At 35.8% G+C, this 22,953-nt stretch overlaps 4 protein-coding genes across 4 annotated transcripts; all 4 read left to right on the forward strand.

The window, feature by feature from the left end:
- Positions 1-787: 787 nt before the first annotated feature.
- On the forward strand, positions 788-3,912 carry LOC116175342. The gene is made up of 4 exons (XM_031493414.1): positions 788-1,272; positions 1,317-1,489; positions 1,535-1,643; positions 3,659-3,912. Exons 1-4 carry the CDS (start codon positions 1,129-1,131, stop codon positions 3,800-3,802), a joined length of 570 nt encoding a protein of 189 aa, XP_031349274.1. The 5' UTR covers positions 788-1,128; the 3' UTR covers positions 3,803-3,912.
- On the forward strand, positions 3,476-10,647 carry LOC116175340 (mitochondrial enolase superfamily member 1-like). Its single transcript, XM_031493412.1, has 8 exons — positions 3,476-3,623; positions 3,919-4,038; positions 4,087-4,305; positions 9,068-9,341; positions 9,394-9,551; positions 9,605-9,911; positions 9,971-10,152; positions 10,209-10,647. The coding sequence occupies exons 2-8, from the start codon at positions 3,949-3,951 to the stop codon at positions 10,347-10,349; spliced, it is 1,371 nt and encodes a 456-aa protein (XP_031349272.1). The 5' UTR covers positions 3,476-3,623; positions 3,919-3,948; the 3' UTR covers positions 10,350-10,647.
- A 1,733-nt stretch (positions 10,648-12,380) lies between these two features.
- On the forward strand, positions 12,381-15,357 carry LOC116175343. The gene is made up of 4 exons (XM_031493416.1): positions 12,381-14,704; positions 14,745-14,910; positions 14,961-15,148; positions 15,199-15,357. The coding sequence occupies exons 1-4, from the start codon at positions 14,468-14,470 to the stop codon at positions 15,355-15,357; spliced, it is 750 nt and encodes a 249-aa protein (XP_031349276.1). The 5' UTR covers positions 12,381-14,467.
- Positions 15,358-15,457: 100 nt separating this feature from the next.
- LOC116175416 lies at positions 15,458-22,000 on the forward strand. The gene is made up of 4 exons (XM_031493527.1): positions 15,458-15,929; positions 21,209-21,366; positions 21,413-21,629; positions 21,678-22,000. Exons 1-4 carry the CDS (start codon positions 15,887-15,889, stop codon positions 21,998-22,000), a joined length of 741 nt encoding a protein of 246 aa, XP_031349387.1. The 5' UTR covers positions 15,458-15,886.
- The last annotated feature ends 953 nt before the right edge of the window (positions 22,001-22,953 follow it).

Below are 22,953 nucleotides of genomic sequence, written 5' to 3' on the forward strand. Positions count from 1 at the left end.
TTAGGCAACCTGACGGCCTGAAATTGTGTTAAACTATTTTGTGCCAAACATTTACTTTTTGTTTGGTTATTATATACGAGCGCAGACAATGGTTTTGAGTTTTATGACACTTATTTAGATGCGTGCCTACCAAGCATGTTCTATATCACTACATGCACTACCTCTACAGAAACCCGACGGTCCAAACTTCCCACGATAACATCACCAACCCTCCATCTTTTGAGCCAACCTTTATTGGCTTTGTATGCCATCTTTTTTGTGAATTATTAATCAAACAAAAAAAAAGTTTTGCAACCACTCCAACCAGTACAAATTTATCTAAATTACTCAAAGTATGTTCATAGAGTAATAAAAATGAAATATAAAGTAAAATGCAAAAGAAGCAATCAAAAAAGAATAATTAATAACCCTGTGCCTCTAAATTTAACATAATATACGTCAGCTGCTCGCATATTTGGTCAAACTTAATTTCAATCCCAAATAATTGAAATTGAATGTTTTTAAAGCTGTGGTACCTATATACCCGTGTCTCAGGGAGAACGACCGATAGGGAAACAGAATTAATGTATTTTTCCCCGAAGGATCCACGAGGCGTTTGATATGTGTTTGAAGTTAGCGTTCAACGTACCTACGTTATTGCGCTAGCCTGATGCTATAGAAAGGGATTGGAGTAGTACCTACGTTGAACGCTAATTTCAAAAGGCCCCGTTGATCCTTCGCGAAAAAATACATTGCCGTTTCCATGGTGCGTTCTACGTAGGACACGCAATATAGTATCTGTAACATCAGGTGTTCTGGCCAGCATAATATATCCAATCTAATAGAAAAGAGAAAGATAGAAACACACTTCCTACCGTTATCAAAAGGGTAGCAGAAATAAACTATTGTATGAAAATTTTATACGAAAGTAGAGCATGTCCAAGTGTTTTTGATTAATATTGTGCTGGGGCCTGGGACCAAGAAGGATATAGGTTTACGGTCAGCTCACTGAACTAAATTATACTTCAGTGGGTATAAGCTTCATGAGGCGACCGGTTACCATAGATATAGACCACAGAATATTAAAATTTCAACCCAAAAACTATTTTGGAACCCATTTAAATGTCAAAATTTTTGTAAAATACTAAAATGAATATAAATATGTCATTTGGACAACTGGACAATTTAATCGAAAGTTATGCATCAGAATTACATCAATACCAAGATCTATTCCAAAATCAGGCGCTCGAATTAGAGGAACAATTTATGGAAAGTGTAGAAAATCAGGAAAAGGTTTCGGTTTTCGTCTACGTACGAGGTTTTAATATGTGTTTCAGCTAGCTGAACTTAATTCCAGAATGGGTGTTCTTCAGTGTCTTAATTATCAGGTAGATCAAGAAATTGAAAAGGCAAATGGCCTTCTTGGCGAGTTCAGGAAGAAAATAGAATATCTTGAAACGGAAATCAATCTGCATTGTGAAAACGTGAACGACGAGTACAGAGAGAAACTGTAAGTTGATGTTATAATGGATTATATTGATAAATTAAGTGGTAGGTATGGAACAGCAAACACTGTTAGAACTTTGATTCATAACCGCAAGGATGAGATTGAACAAATGAAGGATAATTCTAGAGTTATGTGTGTAGCAGCAGGTCAAGATCCAGTAAGTATTAAATTTGTCAGTAGGTATAGGTGATCTATTGCGAAAGTTATAAGGTAGTATAGTATAGATGAAGTATGAGGAAAGAGTGGGTACTCTTTGGTATGAGAAATTACGAGAAAGTGTGTGGAGATTAAGGAAGTGTAAGGTAAATAAATATTCTTGCGAAAAGGAAGCCCCCCCCCCCCACGCCACTGATTGAATCAACTACTGCCAAGTTATTATGCGGACGATTTTGTGACGAAAATCATCATGAGCGACGTAACCTTTCTGGAGTACTGACGTTTATGACTACTATGAGTGATTAGTGTCCTGATCGTGTAAACTCCCGTTTTGGCGATTTGGCACGGCCAGCAAGATCGCCCGATTTAACCGTCTTATGGCCGTTTGCACTGACAAATTTAAGCGGAGCTTAGCTTAAGCCTAGCTTAAAATCCATGGCAACGATTATTGAGACAATGGTTGTTATGCTAAGCTCCACTTAAATTTGTCGGTGCAAACGGCCATCAGACTTCTTTCTTTGGGTCTATTTGAAGTCGCGGATCTATGCCAATAAGCGCCATACAATTGCAACCCTTAAGGAGAATATTCGACAGGAATGCGAAGATATGCCGGAAACATTTCCATCACTCAAAATCATATTTATTTCGTAGCAAAGTTATTCAAAAGTAAAGTTGGATGATTAATTTTGCGCCACCTAGACGTCACTGGGGCGAAGGGTTCCTTCCTTCAGGTAGCTAACGGCCAAAAGGCTTTGCAAGGTTCTTCTCTAAATTTTCGTAGAATTTGGAGAGAGAAGAAAAATCCGAGTATTTTGGAAAATCGAAATTCTTCCAAAGTTTATAAATAGTTTTTAAGGTTTCAAAAATCATTCCGTCTAAAATTTCCAAGAGCATTTCACATGAAATTCTAAAAAATATTTCTTCAGTACGATTTGAAGAAGATTTCCAAGCAAATTTTGTAGAAGCTTTTGAAGATTTCTGTTCTATGTCGTAACCATAGTTTAAAGTTTTTAATATGAATTTCTGGGTATGCTGTTGAAGGTTTCTATGAGGATAAATTTTTTATTGAGAATATGCGATAGTGCCCAAAAGCTTTTCAGCTCTTCGTTTTATATTTAAGAATATGTGTACCAAATTTGGTACCAATCGGTTCTGCTGTTTAGCCGGAAGTGAGAGTACAGACAGACAGCCAGACATAACAACAGACAATCGACATCATCGAGATTTTGTCTGATTCGGATTCCTGGTGCTTCAAAACGTGTACTTTCGTCAAAAAGTGGGGTGTCATCCTTTACCCCAATGCAATGGTCGCAATTAAAAATATATTAATAGGTATAATAAAAAATTAAAATGTGTGAATTCAAATTCCTTTTTATCTGTTTTAAAATCCAGTAGTAAGACTTTCGTACTGCTGCCGTAAATGGTCAATTTACACATTTTTGTCTAACAATGTTGGGAGAGTGGAGGGGGGGGGCGTATTTGGAGGACCTGTTAGGTCGGCGACAACTAGGTATGCTTAGCAAGAAAGTAGTTGTTGTCGAGTCGAGATTAGCCTTTACATTCCACCTTGAAAGGTCTGCAAGTAATGACCAAAGGTTTGAGAACCTTTTAATAATGACAAAACACTAACTTCAAAATGAATCACCGATTTTACATTGCAACATGTTTAACATCCATTTTTTGTATGAGAAACTGTCATCAACCACGAACTGCTTATAAACTGTGATATTTTTTTCTACATTTCATTAACATTATTTTCCTCTCCCGTCACAATCATACTGTTTTCCAAATGACCGTGAGGTAGCCCAAGGCCGTAATATTTTTGGTATAAAATGACCTATTGTAGTCATGAACTCTCATTCAACTGACCTTCTAACTAACACTATCTATACGCCTAAAATAGAATATAATTGTTACAACAAACATTAGTCGTTTTTATTATCGTACCAGTTCATGTATAGATCCTTAGTATTACCTGCACGTGAGTATTATTTAATTTAAATGTCTTGTTTATAGAAATTAGAAACCATTGCAAAAATCATGATGAAGTTATTGGAAGCCCTTGAATTTGCCGAAGAAAATTTAGAAAAAATGAAAAGTTACATTTATTGCATCAATTGGAAATACCGGGAACTGGAAAAAATTGCTCCAAAAAGATAAGGCTATAACGTTTTGAATTAGATTACGTACCTAACTATCTGTTGACTTATCCCTTTAATAAATAAAACGTGACTTTCAATCTGAGATAAGATTGTTTATTATATCTCTCGCTTTAGAACAGCCAGTCGCCGGCAAACTGTGTAACCATGACGACCGAAAATTTGAAGATTATCAAACTTGAGGTGAAAGATGTTCGCTTTCCCACATCTTTGGAGGCCCATGGATCCGATGCCATGGTAACTAAATCCACTTATAATTTCTACTCGTTAATGTGTGTTTTACAGCACACCAGTCCGGATTATTCGTGCGCCTATGTTATTTTGAAAACCGGCAAAGGCACCGAGGGGCACGGCTTGACGTTTACGTGCGGACGTGGTACCGAAATTGTCGTTAAGGCCATCCACTCACTTTCGCACCTGGTCGTCGGCCAAGTTGCCTTTGAGATTTTTAAAGATTTTGCCGGTTTTTGGCGAAGTATAACTAGCGAAACTCAGATGCGATGGGTACGTGTTTAAAGTCATATGATCATTTACACATGACAGTGCATAGTTATGAATACATTTGAATGCGCAATGAGACGATGTGCTAAAATTTGTTTTGAATGCAAAGTACGAATTTAAAAACCTGGTCTACGTTATTATAATAATACCTATGTCTGTGGACATGAGAAAATATTTTCGGAATTGAAAAAACCGCACGTACATACTGCCATGAAGGTGGCATAGCAGACATGTTTAGGAATAATATTTTCCCAAGCATTGACATTTGTTTGTATTGTTCATTAAAAAAGAACTGGATATTTTTCGTTTACGCGCTACCAAATGATACCTACACATGTGAGAAATATACCACATGTTGTTCCTCTCTATGCGGCTTCTCACACTCGTGACTTCAGGAAACTTTACGGAGTAGGTTCCTTGAATATTATACATTACACTCGCAATGTTTCTGTTTTAGTAAATTTAGTAAAAAAGTAAGAGAAACTTTTATGCTAGGCATATTGTTGAACATAAAATTAAAAGCTCTGTTAAACTAGGTGCCACAATACCCCTTTTTAATTTAAAAATTTCTAGAGGGTATTTATAAATCGAAGGGGTGCTACAGGAGTGTAATGTTTCCGTACTATCCTTAGTTTTTCACTCATCGGTACTATAAATTATCAAAGTAGGAATAAAAATTGACTTGTTTCAGGTTTTTCTCAATAGTACATAATAACGCTCAAAATGAATTTATTCTATTTGGACCGCTCAGTATGTTCTCCCACATCACTAATCTTCATATTTACGAGTTCATCTCTTATCTGTACTGAAAGGGCCGAACACTCCCATAACCAAAACAACTTTAACTACCAAATAGTCACAGGTAGGAGTTTCGATCAAACATCACGAGTTAGAAACTTACACTTTTTCGATGCACCATAGGCAACCTCTTTCACTTGAATCATTTTTTGCGCATCTTAACCATTAATTGTTTCCTTTTAACAATATTCTCTACACAATGAATTTGGAGGAAACGTTTCAAACAATTCTTGAAAATAGCCGAGTGATGACGTTTCATTTACGAACTTCACTGAATTACCCTTTACCTATCTTTGATCGATATGAGAGTTATCCCTGCCAAACATGGGTGTCAACTGTAATTATTTCCTTGTCTGCTCATAATTGAGTATTTTCAGTTAGTCAACTAGCGAATTAAGAGCTCTTTCACATTATCCGTGTTTTTAACGGACCGGTAAACTGACGGATCGGTGAAATTACCGGATACTGTAGAAACACACTAAATAATATTTGAGCATTCACACTTAGGTATCAACGTCCGTAAAAAAATCAGTCCGGTACTAGTGCACCAACGGATTTTCTACTCGACCATCAATTGGACCGATGTAAAGAAGGGAATGTTCATTAGAAACTCATGAAGGGTACTGGACTCGTCTAGACGCACACTTTACGTCACGACTCATAAGTGTGCGATAAGTACTTTTAGGAGTTACTCTAAAGGTCGAATCGATGTAAAATATTTCCAAAATGGTCACACTTCCGGAGATGCCGGAAGTAGTTAGTAACTTCGTTATCTTAAATGGCAATCTCTATTTTTTATTGCATTTTTGGATTCTACCTGAAATTTCAGTTCCTCTGATATCCACATGTCGTATCTACCATTTATGGCTTTTAAATTATCTGCAACGACTCGGAGAAGAGGTCCCAGTAAGAAGGGTGTGGGAGCCAAGAGGACAGAAAAAGAAAAAGATGGGCAGACCGAGACAGACATGGAACCAGGTGGTAACGAAAATACTGCACGAGAAAGTAGTATCATGGGAAGAAGGGAAGATCTTAGCACGAAATAAGAAAGAGTGGTCCGAGTCCGAGTTTGTGTATGCATACGAACACTAAATGAAGATTGTTACTAGAATGCACTAAATTTTGTTAATTTTGGTTTTCTCGACACCGTAAGGTAAAAGGGGTTTTTGAGCATTTGTTTTTAACTGATTTGTTACCACGCGACTGATATTAGGAACTTAATATGCATATTATATACAGGTTGGTGACTTGCGTAACGCATCATAGGGATTTCAATGTAAAATTCATAGCATGCGATTATTGGCTCTCCAAATTATTTTAGAGCAAAAATGTATTAAGGTTTTTTGTAGAAAGAAATTTTTTACGTTAATCAACCGTATGAGTTTTCAATTTTTTGGATAATAAAGACGGAAAATCGGAAATATAAAACCCGCATTCTTTTCAATAATCTGTGATACCATGGAACTTTATAATACAAAAACTACGCCAATATCCGTCATGCCATGGAATGTCTGCTATAATCAAATTCTATCAAAAAGTATTATATTTAGAACAGCGAATTCAACATAAAGAAAGACCAAATTACTAAAAACGGTTTCCTAATATAACAATTTACAATAAATGTTCGAATAAGTCACCATTAACTGCAAGACAGTAACCAAGTCGATCATAAAATCCATTTCTAACTTCATGCTAATTGATAACTCGATATCTTTTTGTTTTAGAAAATTCCATGGCATCGCAGATCATTGAAAAAGATGCGGGTTTTATTTTTGCAATTTTTCCTCTTTATTATGCAAAAAATTAAAAACTAATACGGTTGATTGGCGTAAAAAATTTTTCCTACAAAAAACTAACACATTTTTCCTCTAAAATAATTTGGGAAGCCAATAATCGCCATGTTATGAATTTTACATTGAAATCCCTATGATGCGTTACTCAAGTCACCACCCTCGTTACCACCCTACGTTTAATAAGGCGAACCTTGAGACTACTCGGCGTCTACATTTACTGAGCATAATCTGGCAAACATACTTACGTAGCTAGATATTGTTTTAATGTTTATTTGAAAATGTTATAAATATTTACGCTCATCAAATCGCAATTGTTTAGATGCTTTCAGAAAAGCACGAAACGAATACCATCGTTTATTGGTTAAATTTCACTCATTTTGAAATGTATCGAAAAAACACAAAAGTCAGAAGTTATTTCTAGATAAGTGCTACACTGTTACATTAGATTATGTTTTTATCTTTTACTTATATTGCACGGTTTTTGCGAGTTATAACACAAAATTTGTCTTATCAAATTAATTTAATATGATGTCATTGACTATTTTTTTGAAATGGCAACCCTAATTTTTTCAATTTCAAACTGGTTTATCATTTTTTGTCGAATTGACGCATCCCTTTGATGTCTTAAAACAAATAAGAAGTGTAGCCCATTCGACGCATTTGAGCGAGGAGAGTATTAGTCGGTTCACTGTTGTGCTGAAAAATTAGACAAGAACTAATAATTTAAAATTTCCCACACACTTAAGTCTTTAAGAATAGCCTTAACAAAATTAGGGTCGCTATTTAAAAAAATAGTTAATGATGTCATCTCAAATTTGGGACACCCTGTATAAAATGTTATTACATAAGAAAGCCCGAGGTTTAAAATACAAATCGGCGTGTCCGCCCATGTTTTCCAAAAATACCTTTAATTTACTGAAGTTATAGACCCCGGCTATATAACAACGATTTTCTACTCCTATACTTTAATTGATAATTAATCTACGACGGTGTCATTATGACAGATTTAGCATGGCCAATTGGATTTCATTACGGCTTTCATAAAAGTACTAGTGTTCTTATGAATTCATCAAAGCACGCAAATGATACTTACTACTATTTGCTATAGCAAACGTGGCAAATTCTATTACCATGGCATCCACTAGTATGAGCACTTATAAATTTTGAATCTTAATTTACGAACACGTTTAGATAACTCAAAAATGCGGATAAAATCTATTTTGACCGTCGTAGATTAAATTTTGAATGATACACGTTCTATTATAAAGGTTGTTAATGAAACTTGTGTAACGTTACGCGCGTTTCATTATGACGTTCATAAACGAAAACATACAAAGATACAAGTTTAGGATCAATAGAAATGCAGCATCACGGGAACACAACGTATATTTTATGAAAATCAAAGTTGCCATAACAATGACAGGTCTAAAACTACCTGCACACAATAAAAATCTCAAATTTTGGACCGCTTTTGAAGCCATCGTAGCATCACCTCTTTATAGCGCATCGTAGTCGTAGAAAAAATAGTGTATGAAACTCGCATTTAATGGCTATTAAGATACTCGTATTCATTACGAAACTCGCCAAGGCTCGTTTCGTAATTCTCATACGCGTGTCTTAATAGCTGTCATTAAAGGCTCATTGCATAATATACTGTTACAGGTCACTTTTACAACAGAGTTCAGTGGTGTTAAAAAATGTATATGTCTTAGACAGGGTGGTCTTCTTTACTCAAAACCTTCCCTATAAAATTTTTAGTTCAACTTGGTATTTAAAGCTACAATTGTTTCGACCGAAAGGTCCCCGGCGGGGAATCTTATCTGAACAGCTGATGATGACAAAGCGTTTTGGTGCATCAATAATTATGAGAATGAGATTATCGTTGAAAAGGAAAAGGGGAACATTTGCTGTTTAGATAAGATTGCCCGTCGATGACCTGTACTCACCAAGATTAATTAAAAAGTCTCTGGGGAAGGTTTTGACTAAAATTGGTCACCCGATCTGCAGCTTTAATATCGACGTTTCACGGACCTCATTTCTCATAGCCGAGAAACCCTCAAGATATACCTACTCCTCAAAAGTCACAAAAGTTAAATGTTTTGATACATCGTCTCTCTGTTAAAATAATAACGCGAACCAATGTCCCATTTTTATTCTTATCGTTAATATTATAGCTCGGTCCAGAAAAAGGCGTCATTCACTTAGCCGCCGGAGCGATTATAAACGCTCTGTGGGACCTATGGGCGAAACTCTTGAACAAGCCGTTATGGCGTCTGCTGGTCGACATGGATCCGGAGCAACTCGTCTCGACCATAGACTTTCGTTACATAACTGACGTTATCACAAAGGAGGAAGCGATCCAGATACTCAAAAATCAACAGAGCAAAAAGGAAGAAAGGATCGCGAAGCTGACGGCGAAAGGATATCCGGCGTACACCACGCAAGTTGGTAAGCGCAGAGTTCGTCGATAACGGAAACGACCAAGTTTTTTTAACCGCAGGCTGGTTGGGGTACTCTAACGATACCATTTTGGAGCTCTGCCAGAAATATTTGGAGCTCGGATTTACTGCGTTCAAAGTGAAAGTGGGCGAAAATCTCCAGAACGATATCAATCGTCTCAAACTCGTGAGGAATGCCATAGGTTACGATAAGCAACTGGTACGTTTTCAAATTAGGGTATGTACCCTCTCCTCTGAATTGTACAACTTTAGATGGTGGACGCAAATCAAGTGTGGGATGTAGAGCAAGCGATAGAATGGGTGAAGAAGTTGTCAGAGTTTAAACTACACTGGATCGAGGAACCCACATCCCCCGATGATATTCTAGGCCACGCCGCAATTTCTAAAGCGCTGAGGCCTTTAGGTATCGGCGTCGCAACCGGGGAGGTGTGCAGCAATCGCGTGATGTTCAAGCAGTTTCTGCAAGCCGACGCTATGCAGTTTTGTCAAATTGACGCTGCTAGATTGGGAGGTGTTAACGAAATTTTAAGCGTTTATCTTATGGCTCACAAACTGGGAGGTGTGCAAGATACATAAATAGTTTGCAATAGCTGATTTGTTATATCTATGGGTTTTCAGTTAAGGTCTGTCCGCACGCTGGAGGAGTGGGTCTCTGCGAAATGGTTCAACACTTGCAAATGTGGGACTACGTTTCCGTTTCGGGCACGATGAAAGGCAGGGTTATTGAGTATGTCGATCAGCAGCACGAGCACTTTCTTCATCCCACTTTTGTCAAGGACGCGTGTTATCAAGTGCCGAAGGTTAGTAAATGTTCAATGAAGGCTGTGGCGAGATAGTTGCGATGTTCATGTTTTAGGCGGCTGGGTACAGCGTAACATTTTTACCGGAAACTATTGAAAAGTACGAATATCCCAGTGGCTCAGAATGGGAACGCATGTTTTCCCAAGGCTTGTTTCACGACCCACGAAAAGTGCTTAAAAGGATGTCTTCAGCATAATTTTATAGTCGTTTGTTTATAGTATACATTAGTGAGAATTATAATGTGAATTCCTAATATTTTGTGAAAAAAAAACTGAGTACTGTATGTCGAAGTTTACTATCGTCAATGGTGTAGATATAAAATAGTAACTTATGAGCGAGCAAAAAGTTATATGTACTGATCCTAAACTTAATCTATTTCCCATCTAAAGGAAATTTGGATACTTCTACAGCCTGTCCGCCAATAAGATCTAATAATATCGCTTATTTTGTTAAAAACCAACAACTAGACAAATAAATTTTTTTATTTGCATATATTCTCCATAGTCCATATCTTTGTTAGTAGTCTATATTCAAAGGTCCATATAAAACTGACCAGCCATTCAATCTACAGTGCTATTTATTAAGAACTAGACGTAGGGATTTACGTGTATTGTTTCTCACTATGTTTACTTTCAAAAGACAAAGGGCCGAATGCACAAACAATAAATAATCAGGCCGTTTGTTAATCAGTATGATTAAATTAAACCTTCGATTACGTTCCATCGGTATGCACACAACAACAAAAAAATTTTTTTTACATTTTAGTAAGGAACATTATAAACTAGAATGCAGAGTGACGAGCTCTCAGATACTTCCACATTTCTGAAACATCAAGCCCATGAGAATTCGTCACAGAAGATTTCATTTCCGAATCAATCACCAAAAAAACCAGTAAGCAATTGAAGCACTTTTATGATATCATAAAACGAAATGCGAGAAAAGCGGATGCAGCGAGCAATGTAAGCAATGTTTATTGTTTATAAATTCATTACGGTATTCAATTTGGTACGTTTAGTTAAAAAGAAAGGTATCGAGACAACAAGATATAGAAAAGCTTCCAGAAGAAGCTTTACTTGTCAAAAAGTGTGAAACCTAACCTCTTGTTTCCAAGGTAGGGAGAAAGAAAACTGGACGCGGAATCGAAAGCAGCATCACCAGCACAACGAGTGCTATCGATAATGAGTGTTATGGTAAGGCCTCCTATTATGTTACAAATCAAAGTTTGTATCGCTTAATAAAAACATTATTTTAAATATGGCGAGTCGTTATTGCTATTGGAACCTTCCGCCCCAGCAATGATCCTTGCAGTGGCTCAAAATACCTACCCTTTTCATTTTCTTCCACACCTGACCGTCAATGTCCAAAACGTGGAATAATTGCTCCAAAACGGAGACCCCAAATCCAAAACAAGAGATCAGTTCAGCAATTTAAAAAAAACTACCACCTTCAAATGTGCAAGAATGCTTGACTGGAATACTCCACTCTCCTCATGGAGAAGAATTTTAGAAAACGCGTTTACAATTAAAAAAATGAATATATATCTAATGTTAGAAACTATTAGAATCTAGGGCCTAATTATTCTATAAAAATTACTTTTCACAAGCTCAAATCGAAAATTATGAACAAACTGTCAGTTTAATCAGTCGACGAGCACCGGTTAAATTTTGCCGTGATTAGTGGCTGCTTAACGGCACCGTTAATGCTAAATCTTTTTTCTGCATACGACTTTTTTTTAGTTTAATCGGGGTTTAACAGTTCCGTTAAATTAACTAATTTACTCAAGGCAAATGTCATTTTTTTATCGAAACAAATGAGTTAACAGCTCTGTTAAGCTTTTATTAACTTTTGTGCATTCGACCCAAAATCTCTTCTAAAAGGCTCCTAATTTTAGGCATCTAAAATAACTTTTTAAAACAAATAAACATCTGGCTGTCATTTTAATTAGTTTGAATATTGTTGTCTTGACTTAACAGAAAATAAATCTCTTACGTTCCTTAAACTGTTACCGCAACTGTACCAATTGACAATATCAAGACATCAAGTTTTGCTTCCGTTGAATACCTCGCACACGAACGGAAATAAAAATACCGAAGCCAAGCCAAAGCAACAATATTCAAATGAATTAATGTGACAGCCAGATCTTTGTTTGTTTTAAGAAGTTATTTTGGTTGCATAAAATTCGGTGTTCTTTAGAAAAGTTTTTAGACATAGGGAAAAACAATATACATAAATCCCTATGTCTACTTGTTAATAAATAGTACTGTATATGGACAGTAACAAAAACGCCGATGGAATTAAAAAACTTCATCGAGTAACCCCAAGTTGTTGGCAATTTCGAAGGAAAACATTAAATTTTGATGAGATGCGAATAAAAAATTCTTACATGCCGTACATTTATAGCTGGTGCGAACTGAAAACTAAGCTGAGCCTTCAAGTATACTTGAAATAAATATGTACACAAGAAATCTCGCATTACAACGCAAGACTCATATCGCCTTGCAAGACTCACATCGCCTTGTAATACGATAAGATAATTTCACAAAATGCAGTATGTATATCAAAAAGCCAAAAAGTCACCATACGTGTTAAAAATGTCGTACAGTCTGTTCAATTAGGTTGTGTGTCATATGCCGTTGTTTAGTCGCCTCTTACGACACGCAGTGTCTTCTGCGGTAGGGTTATTCTTTACCGACCCTACACGGGTAAAAGGAATGTCCAAAAGATAGAATTACAAAATTATCACAATAAAGGCCAATTCCACCACCTATTAAAATTAAACGGACATTTAAATGGTTCCATTCACCATGGAAGGTTACATGTTTCTTAAATTTACCAGAAACCACTAGACGCACCTATCTGGAATGTCAAAACTTCTAAGGGTAAAGAATAGCCAGAAGATGATACAACAACAATCTATTTACCATTCGTGTACATAAGGGATAATAAGGTTTTCGCTGCACCCTGGCCAACACGCATACTCCAAGATGAGATGCTATCACCACTAAGTAAGTTTTTAACGCCTACTCAATGGTGAAATAGTAATGGCGGCGGCATTTTATTAATTTTCATTTCGGATTCTGCGATGTCGGCTTATTCTTACCAAGCTGTTCTTAATTTGCAGTGTTGCAGAAGTAACTTAACACGACCTATTTCCAGCGTGTAATTCAAAACCAAAGCCAGACAACGAGAAATCAAACCCAATTTAGAAAAAATAATTCATTGGCAAACGTGGGAGAAATGACTTATTAATAAACAACTATAACATTTATTATGTGTACAATTGTGCAAGTCACTGAACGAATGAGCTCAAACGCGCATAACAAGAGAGAGCAAACTTCCAAGTCACTACAAAATTAAATGCTCGCTCGCAACTCGAAAACTGTGATATTGCATAATGTCCTTTTTTTTATTTGAATAAAGGTCGAAGTAAAGAATACCGTAACTCTCTGGTAGAACGTCTGAAACCTTAAAAGAAAAAATGGACAAACATAAAATATATAATTCAATGGTAATTGTTTACAAAACGCCGGCCGTGTCGCCATATAACTCTTCAGAATACAAATTCTACCTTAAAATGGTTCCGGTATCAGGTGAAAAGAGTCTTATAAAATTTTTTTTTAGGAATTCCGGTAAAAATTTTGGTAAAATGAAGACTAACATTGAATCTACACCGCAGCAATTTCGAGTTTATAATTTTTGAGTATGTTACAAATTAAACGAATGATCTTCATATGTTTACTTGTAGCTCTATAAAATATATGGAGGGTATTATTAAATTAACGACATCAACGTGATAGTGTCTTTAAAGGCGAAATACAATTATTACTTTAAAGGTAATCCACTGCCACGCCGTTAACAAGATGGCAACACCTTTGAATTTTGAATCTACGGCAACATCATTGGCCACAAAAATACATGAACCGAATTACCTACAAGTAAAACTACTAAAACTACTAAAAGCCCTTTATCTACAGTTGGTTACCTGCTATGTCAAAAACATGATGTTCATTAAATTGTAGGTAGCCAAACTAAATTAACGCAGTTAAAGTAGGCCCCTAATAAAAAAAATTAGCAGGCACCAATTGATAAGAAAGTTAATCCAAGTGAAATAGTTAAACTAAACGTCTTTAAATGGTTTTCCGATGCGATCTTGAAATTCTGCACCTGAAAACGAATACCTACCGATTCAGCGAAATTCGACCTATTCTGTACACGTACAACCCCATTACACCCAATTGGTTTCTATTTCCGCTTCTACTTATATAAAGGTACTACTCTAACATTGTTAAGAGTAGTTTTTGCGATACGGTCGTCATGGCACCACTGCGATACCTAGGAGTAATAACGATTATCCTAGGGGTGACGTACGCGCAACCCTCCGCAGTTGAAGTTTTCCAAGACATCTATCACACGTGTCTCTCCAGTTTTTCGTTTAGCTGTGTTAAACCGAAATCGTTGAGTTGGTTGACTAAAGTGTCGGGTGAGTCTGTGATAAAGATAACGGATGATTTACAAATTGTCAAAAAGGACGATCCAGATCGAGATGAGGTAGTATTTTAGAATGAGACGCGTGTTTTAATTACGTTGATAGGGAAGAAGTGGAGCCAGAGATGTCTTTGATATCTTCGAAGATTTTATTCAATCGCATCGATTGGTAGCGAAAGTGCCACAGATACTGCGAATGGATGGTCCTTTGGGAAGCTTACTGCCGCGCGCTTTTAAACCTGAAGATCTTTCAGTGCCTCTTGCTAGCACAGGTGAGAGCTTACCAACCCGCTTTCTCGTTATGTTCGTTTTTGTTTTGTAGGGCGATCAAAGACGGTAAAGAAAATTATCGTCCCGTTCCTTTTGGGATTGAAGTTTAAAACGGCCGTCCTCGTTCCGTTAGCGTTGGCCTTAATTGCGCTCAAGACTTGGAAAGCGCTCACGCTTGGCCTACTCTCCTTAGTCTTAACAGGAACTTTATTAATTTTCAAATTACTGTCGCATGGAAAGGTACAATGTTTACGTGAGTGAGAGCTTGGAGTTGAGTACTTCGGTTCTAGGTAACCACCTACGAAGTAGTGCACTTTCCGCATCATCATCACGTGGACCATCACCATCTCGAGCATCATCCTCCTCCACCGGGATGGGATCATCCGGGTTATGGAAGAGAATTCAATGGACAAGACTTGGCGTATAGCGGTTACACAAATCAGAATTGAGGAAGATAATGTTTTGTATTTATTTTATTTATTGCTAAATTAAACTTTTGTTATGAATCTCGCTTCTTTAATACGATCTACTACCGTGAAAAATAAGAAATCAAGCTCTAAGAAGAATAAATCAACCGGAAGGACTTTCTGTATAAATAAGTACGCACGTAATTTCTAAATTCTGTACATTAGTTTGCACTTTTATCGAAAAGTGGGTATAGTGGTGGGGCGGTTTACGAGTGTCTTCCATTGAGATCAAGGATTTACTGTGCACATTCATATGCAATTCGTTAACTCATTTCCAAGTACAATTACGCAAGAATTATGTCGTGTTCAAGTAGTGTTAAATACTTCCAAAAGATGAAACTATGAAATCTCTTCTTACGGTTAAGTCGATTTGGAGAAGAGAAGGAACAGCAGAAATTGATACAACCAGACCATCTCTTCGTCATATGGGTCAACCAATACCGATAGCTACCAATTCTGAAATTTTATTTTATCGATTATCGTGATCGGAAGAGAAATTTTGCATTTATACATGGAATTACCTTTGTATCTAAAACCATGTGTTGCAAAATTGGGTTAGTATTAAAAAATGAATGTACCTAGTCTTGATTTTGGAAAAAGAAGTAAGTAAATTTAATTATGTGAATTTGTTAAAATTTTCCACAATTGGATAATGCAAATTCACCAAAATTATTGTCGTAGTCATTTAAGGTTTATGGAACACTAAAAAAAGGGGTGATTCTGTTTCTAGCTGTTTGGATTATTATTAAATGCGGGCGCATGGACAGACGGACCAAACATTTTTACAGTGTGCTTTCCTCATATAATAAACATAAACTTTCGGATACAGCAGAATGCAGATCCTATGTAGTGACAGATACGTGAAACAATAGTACGGCAAAAATTCACCCACAAAATTGCTGCATTCATTTTTTAGGCGTGAAAACTAACCCTTCTTGCCAAAATCCACAAATCATACATTAACGGCCGGTATTATAAAGCATACTTAACTATGTTGTCAGGCTAACAAGGTTGTTAAGGCACGTGATTTGATGTTTTTGCAATGACTAATGCTATTCTTTAAAAAAACATCCAATCACATGCTTTACCAACATTGTTAGCCTGACAACTAGTTAAGTATGCTTTATAATACCGACCGTCAGAGCTGGGCAGAATACTTTCAAAAAGTATTTGAATACTAAATAGTAAATAAATAGTAAATACTTTACACAAATCAAAGGTATTTGAATACTAAATACTTTTACGTCCAGCGAATACTAGATACAGATACATTGAAAAGTATTCAAATACTTGTCACTCAAATACATTAAAAATTTAAAAGTCTTAATACTACTTAAAAAATCAAGTTATACTATGTATGGGGTTAGCTTTTTTTATATTTCTATTGTTATATACAAATTTAAGGGGAGTAAAAGCGTAATATTATTATTATATTATTATATAGGAGGGACCTACCAGAACCTTTCTTATACCAGTTATATCCTTAAGAATACGTGTACCAGTTTTCAAAGCGTCGTGCACATGATACGTAGTACGTACGCCTTTCTGAAATTAATCCTGGCGATTTGGGAACAGATCCATTTTTGACCATCCGTTTGTCCGTGTGCATGATAACTTGTTTAGAAACGTGCGATCGCTCTGAAAATTGGTACACATGGTCTTAAGGATATAAGAAAGGTCCCTATTGTTTTTAAGTTACGTAGACTATCGAATCGAAAAGTTTCACTCCAGGATCGTTCGGTATTCAGTTGTATCGGATTTTTATATTTGATTTTGTGACAATGGAAATTTTCCCTAAACATTTCTAAATTGTTCTCAAATATTTGAACTTAAAAGTACTGCCTTTTTTTGAGGCCGGAAAAAAAATGTCTGAAATCGACCGGAAAAAAACATTTTCTTATAGAATTTGGCCCGTAGAATCCATAATTTCAAACAATTTGAAGACTGGGCTACTAGAAGTTACAGCCCTTTGAATTTTTTTTCGAAATTTGTTTTTTGTACATAACTTTATATTGAGAATCGATATCGAAAAAGCACGAATTGTTTTGGATTCTACGACCGGAAAAAAACATTTTCTTATAGAATTTGGCCCGTAGAATCCATAATTTCAAACAATTTGAAGACTGGGCTACTAGAAGTTACAGCCCTTTGAATTTTTTTTCGAAATTTGTTTTTTGTACATAACTTTATATTGAGAATCGATATCGAAAAAGCACGAATTGTTTTGGATTCTACGCACCAAAATTAATAAGAAAAAGTGTTTTCCCGAGAAATTTTGGTGCAGTCGATTTTTGGTAAAGAAGGAAGGTTATGCACTGCCTTTTTTTGAGGCCCGAAACAAAAATTGTCTCAGATCGACCCGGAAAAAAAAATTTCTTATAGAATGTGGCCTGTAAAATTCATAATTTCATACAGTTCCAAGATTGGGCTACTAGTTCAAAAGTTACAGCCCTTTGAATTTTTTTTCGAAATTGGTTTGTAGTCTATAACTTTTAATTGAGAAGTCTGATCGAAAAAGTACGAATTGTTTTGGATTCTCGCACCAAAATTAATAAGAAAAAGTGTTTTCTCGAGAAATTTTGGTGCAGTGGATTTTTGGTAAAAAAGGAAGGTTATACACTGCCTTTTTTTGAGGCCAGAAAAAATTGTCTCAAAAGGCCTGGAAAAAAAATTTTCTTATAGAATGTGGCCTGTAGAATCCATAATTTCAAACAGTTCCAAGATTGGGCTACTAGTTCAAAAGTTACAGCCCGTTGAATTTTCTTTCGAAATTGGTTTCTAGTCTATAACTTTTGATTGGTATTCAAATCCTATGCAAAGTATTCGAATACTTCTCAAAGTATTCAAATACCTTGCGAAGTATTCGAATATTTTACGAAGTGTCCAAAGACTTTATGCGAAGTATTCGAATACTAAATATTTGTGAAAGTATTTGAGTTACAAATACTGCTTCCATAAAAGTATTTAATTGCAAAGTATTTGAATACTTTAAAGGATTTGAATACTAAAAAGTTTTTACAAAATCGAATACTGCCCAGCTCTGCCGGCCGTATAACTTACGGTGAGTAAAATTTAGGTCACATGGAATATTATTTCAGAATATTTCAACCCTTAAAAATTAACAGCTATTGTGGTTTAATAAAAAAAAAGTATCTACCTACAACAGTTATGTGTCGTGTCGTTGAATGTGTGCCATGCATGATGGAGCAGGGTCCCAGTTTTCTGGATTGGTAGAGGGGGTTCAGTTAACTGCCCTCGCGCTGACCGGCTTTGACACTATACGATTCTTTATGGGGTCAAACGAAGTTTTAATTGGTTTGTCGAGTTGCTACGCTCCGGTAATTGGATGGAAAATATTGATCTACCTTCTTGTATCGTGATCAGAAGAGAAGTTAAAGAAGACCAAGTTAGTGCAATACGCTTTGGTTAAGTGCGTTTTTACTTCGCAATTAGTTGTTTTAAGATTTCTTGATTTTGTTTAATTGTAATTGAACGCTTATGCGTGGTATGTAATCGGACGATTTTGTAGTCCATTTTTGATGATGGTCATGATGATTTTTATGATTTCATTTGTGTGTGTATGATAAATTTTGTTTGTTTGAAATCATGTAAATCGTGTGTTTATTTCAACCCTTTAACGATTCAGATAGATATCTCATGCTTAATGATTAATTATGATTAATTTTGTTGATCCGTGCCCAAAGTTCATTTCCGGTGTTATCAAAATTTGTGTAAGTAACCCTTTTGGAATTGTAAGATTGATTGTGACCATTATTTGCCTTAGAATTTGAAACTTGAAGTCAAATCATCCTATTAACAATTGTAAAAAATCATTTTTAAAATGTCATCAAGTACGGGCAATTCTTTAATTTGAACCCCATACAATGAACTATCCTTTTTAAAATCTTCATTTTAGAATTTTTCGGAAAGCACAGATTTGTAATTAATCTGTGCTTAAAGAGATGTTCCTCTTCCTCCACCCCTCGTTTTTTATGAGCTAGCTAGAGCAATATTTGCTGCAAAATTCATGCAAGATTGCATGTATCTTTTGTGGATGTTTGTTGGGTACATTTTATGAAAAAAATCATTTTTCTACTGAACTCGTACGCCTCCTAGCGGCAAACCTACAAACTCGAAAATAATTTCCAGCGATTTCCCTTTACCTCTTTTAGCTAAGCTGTGCAATTAACGGTTCCATAGATATGACATGTGACCTTTATTAATAAAACACCATGTACCTCCCGTTGTTTTGAAGAGAAGGACATTCCTCACGAAATTCGCTTTTCACTTTTGGCTCCAATTCTTTAAAAATTAGGTCAAACTTCTAGAATGTATTAATAACCAATATATAAAGAAAACTGAAAAACAGGTAACCACTAATTTTAATTAGGGTAGTAATTAGAGGGTTGTTTTCGCTGATAAAAGTAGGGTTTTCATTTTTGTCATAACTCGCTCAATTTTTAAGCTAAATAATTTTTTTAAATACTTTCAAAAATATTTTATAAGTTTTCCTGAAAAATGCATAGTTGTTCCGTTATTTGACTTTCAAACTTTCTAATTTGGCGTTTTACGAACAAGAGTAAACGTTTAACAAACCATAGCCCGGGTCATATTGGTCATACAGCTAATAGCAAGTTTTTCACGAATAACCAATTTCCTTTTCTATGAAAAACTGATATCGATACAATTTGATAGAATGGAAATTAGTCGTCACTACCTCGAATCGCTTAGATATTATTAATAAATTCCATTCCGACTGTCACCCCTTGCGGAATATCCGAATATCTAAAACTTTATATCGCGTCTCTGAATAATTATATTATTGGCCCCGCATGAAGCAGGATGTTTATAAATTTGTCCGACAATGTAAAACTTGTACTGCGTATAAAAATCCTCTGCTTCTCGGCCTGGTGTAATGGGAAGTTATAAGAATAAATTAATTTTCCACTTCAAATGTTGAATATTGATTGGCCCTCTTCCCAGATCTAAGAAAGGAAATTCGTATCTTTTGGTCGCGGTCGATTGGCCTTGCCCAGAACTGCTGCATGCAATTAAATATCTTTTGAGCAGATCTAGATTCTTTGCCAGGACAAAGGTGTTTATACCCACTAGTGCCCAAGGATTCACAAGGCTTGTATTCTTATGACATATTTAGTTTATAATTTTATTTACTTTTAGACACTTCTGAAAACGGTATCTGAGTAAATTCCATACGTTGCTCAAATGCGGCATAAGAAAGCGACTTCTTGAGAAGATTTGGTCATGAATTATTACTTACTTCGAACAGGTCAACCTATTGGGTTGAATACATCACATTAGAGACCTTGATGCTTTAAAATGTATCTGTCACGAACAAATGAAACCAAACAATTAAAACCCAAACCGCGACGGAAAATAGAAAATGCAGTAGACTGGATGCAAACAAAATCGTCCAAAATTTATTTAGACAAACGAAAGGGATACTGCTCTAAATACCTGTAAATATTTACCGCCTGGCCTGAATATTTAATGAACGTCCTTCATTACTGGTCTGCAATCTGTATTTACAGTTAAAGAAGAAACTTTTTTTATCTATCGTTATAGAACATTCGATCGGGAAAATTAATATTCAATGAACGCTCCTGTTCGCTTTTAAAACATCATTGTTTTAATTCCAAATCAGATTTTAGAAATGCGTCCACTATTCTCTATTCAAGGGACACTTCCGATTTGCAAATATAAATATCGAGGGTGTGTTCCAGTTGTCATTAGTTGTGTAGAAGTTTTCAAGCAATCAGCATTATGGCGATTCTTAAAGTGTGTTTTGTTTTAACGTTAATTGCGTTCTGTACAGCTTCCCCTGCATCCAGTACTGGATTTTGGAAAGATACCGCTCTGGATAAAGCAGTTGACGAGATGCGATCACTTTGTTCAAATGACGATCCGATCTCGTGCCTGAAATATAGATTCATGTCACTTATTGATGGTTTCTTCAAAAAGGACACGTTTCAGGTGAGATCTTTTAATATCAAACGCGACGATTACAAATTTCGAGCAGATTTTAGACAATGTTGAAATCAAACGCAACAGTTACCAAGGGAATGAAATAAGTGGTAGAAGCGAAAATACTTTAGAAGATGGTGTCGAAGGGATCATCCAAAGTCATGATGTAACCTTTAAGCTTCCCTTTGAAGGAGCGTCTGTTACTGTTGCTTCTGGAAACTTAGATAAAGATGAAATTGACTTGAAACTCCGCTTGTCAGATGAAGCCAGAGGTAAGTGCAACAATTTGAACGATCTTGGCTATAGTGTGCAACTTACAGGTCGTAAATCAAAGCTGAAGAAAATCATTGTTCCTATTTTCATCTTCATTCTGTTGAAAGCGATGACGCTCATCCCCTTGGCATTGGGAGTTCTCGGTCTGAAAGCATGGAACGCGCTTCAGCTTTCATTCTTCTCGTTCGTCGTCTCGATCGCCCTAGCCATATTTCAATTGTGCAAGAAGATAGCTGCAGACAGCCACCCTCATCACATAAGCCACGGTCCTTGGGACGCGGCCTACGCGAGATCTTTCGACACGCAGCCTCAAGCTGCATTTGTCAACGAAGAGGAAGCACAAAAGTTAGCGTATTCCGGATATTTCTAATTCAAAACTGATGTCTTATTTATTAAATTTATTTAAATAAATGTCTATATTTCGTAATATATACTGTGCCATTAATACTGATAAGCGTAAATTAAAAGTCTTTATTGTATCCACAACAAGATACTTCGATACTTTCAAGGGATGAATTTTGCATGTCTTTGATGCTAGAAACCAATTCGAAAACTAATAATCACTTGAATTTAAATGAGTTTAATCATTTACCTGTACTGCCTCAAGGCTAATTAATATTCCCATCCATACTATAAAACTTTTGATAATAAATCAGCTGATGGGTTTCATATGGTAGAACCGTGTGCTTTCTTGGATGGTTGAAAGATTAATAAAATGGAAATTTGTTTGTAGAAATACGTTGCGATTCCAGATTCAGTTGTAATTTGTTATGTATAGGGTAACACTGTTAACGATATGTGAATTATTAAAAAATAGTATGTAATGCTACATTAGGAAATGACTGTCTGTCTCTTCATTTGCAAAGTACTCAGAACAATCTATCGGTTCGATAATCGTGTGTCATTCATCCATCCTTGCAAGATTTGTAAAGATTTATTATTTTCATAGAGTAATAAATCGCGCATGTGGCGTAATTTTCATATATATTTCTCCAAAGACAATTTATATACAGGGTGTTCATTTGAAAACTTCCCATTATGGATTTATCGAAAACCACTGATTAAAGAAAAAACGCCGATACAAGTCAAAAGATTTGTCAAGGGGGACAACTTTTTAACCAAAAACTACTTCACTCCCTTTCACCCTCTGCCCCCCAGGGTCATTCCCTTAAAAATTTTAAATGAAACGTGGTATCGAGCAATATCTTGTTTAAAAGGCCTTTCGAAGTCCTTTATTTTGACGTGATTTTTTAAATCGGTCGATTAGTTTTCGAGAAAATTAGAAAAATCTTTATTTAATTTATTTAATCGATCTATCTATTA

The sequence above is a fragment of the Photinus pyralis genome, unplaced genomic scaffold, assembly GCF_008802855.1.
Source record: "Photinus pyralis isolate 1611_PpyrPB1 unplaced genomic scaffold, Ppyr1.3 Ppyr1.4_LG7, whole genome shotgun sequence".
NCBI lineage: Eukaryota > Metazoa > Arthropoda > Insecta > Coleoptera > Lampyridae > Photinus > Photinus pyralis.

Bases quoted from the DNA above. Each gene is read 5' to 3' on its own strand.
- LOC116175342 (XM_031493414.1), top strand. From the start codon at position 1,129: ATGAATATAAATATGTCATTTGGACAACTGGACAATTTAATCGAAAGT. The intron at 1,490-1,534 runs GTAAGTTGATGT...ATTAAGTGGTAG, and splicing joins GACGAGTACAGAGAGAAACT to GTATGGAACAGCAAACACTG. The intron at 1,644-3,658 runs GTAAGTATTAAA...TCTTGTTTATAG, and splicing joins TAGCAGCAGGTCAAGATCCA to AAATTAGAAACCATTGCAAA.
- LOC116175340 (XM_031493412.1), top strand. From the start codon at position 3,949: ATGACGACCGAAAATTTGAAGATTATCAAACTTGAGGTGAAAGATGTT. The intron at 4,039-4,086 runs GTAACTAAATCC...TGTGTTTTACAG, and splicing joins CCCATGGATCCGATGCCATG to CACACCAGTCCGGATTATTC. The intron at 10,153-10,208 runs GTTAGTAAATGT...TTCATGTTTTAG, and splicing joins CGTGTTATCAAGTGCCGAAG to GCGGCTGGGTACAGCGTAAC.
- LOC116175343 (XM_031493416.1), top strand. From the start codon at position 14,468: ATGGCACCACTGCGATACCTAGGAGTAATAACGATTATCCTAGGGGTG. The intron at 14,705-14,744 runs GTATTTTAGAAT...TTACGTTGATAG, and splicing joins ATCCAGATCGAGATGAGGTA to GGAAGAAGTGGAGCCAGAGA. The intron at 14,911-14,960 runs GTGAGAGCTTAC...TTTGTTTTGTAG, and splicing joins AGTGCCTCTTGCTAGCACAG to GGCGATCAAAGACGGTAAAG.
- LOC116175416 (XM_031493527.1), top strand. From the start codon at position 15,887: ATGGAATTACCTTTGTATCTAAAACCATGTGTTGCAAAATTGG. The intron at 15,930-21,208 runs GTTAGTATTAAA...CGTTCTGTACAG, and splicing joins ACCATGTGTTGCAAAATTGG to CTTCCCCTGCATCCAGTACT. The intron at 21,367-21,412 runs GTGAGATCTTTT...AATTTCGAGCAG, and splicing joins TCAAAAAGGACACGTTTCAG to ATTTTAGACAATGTTGAAAT.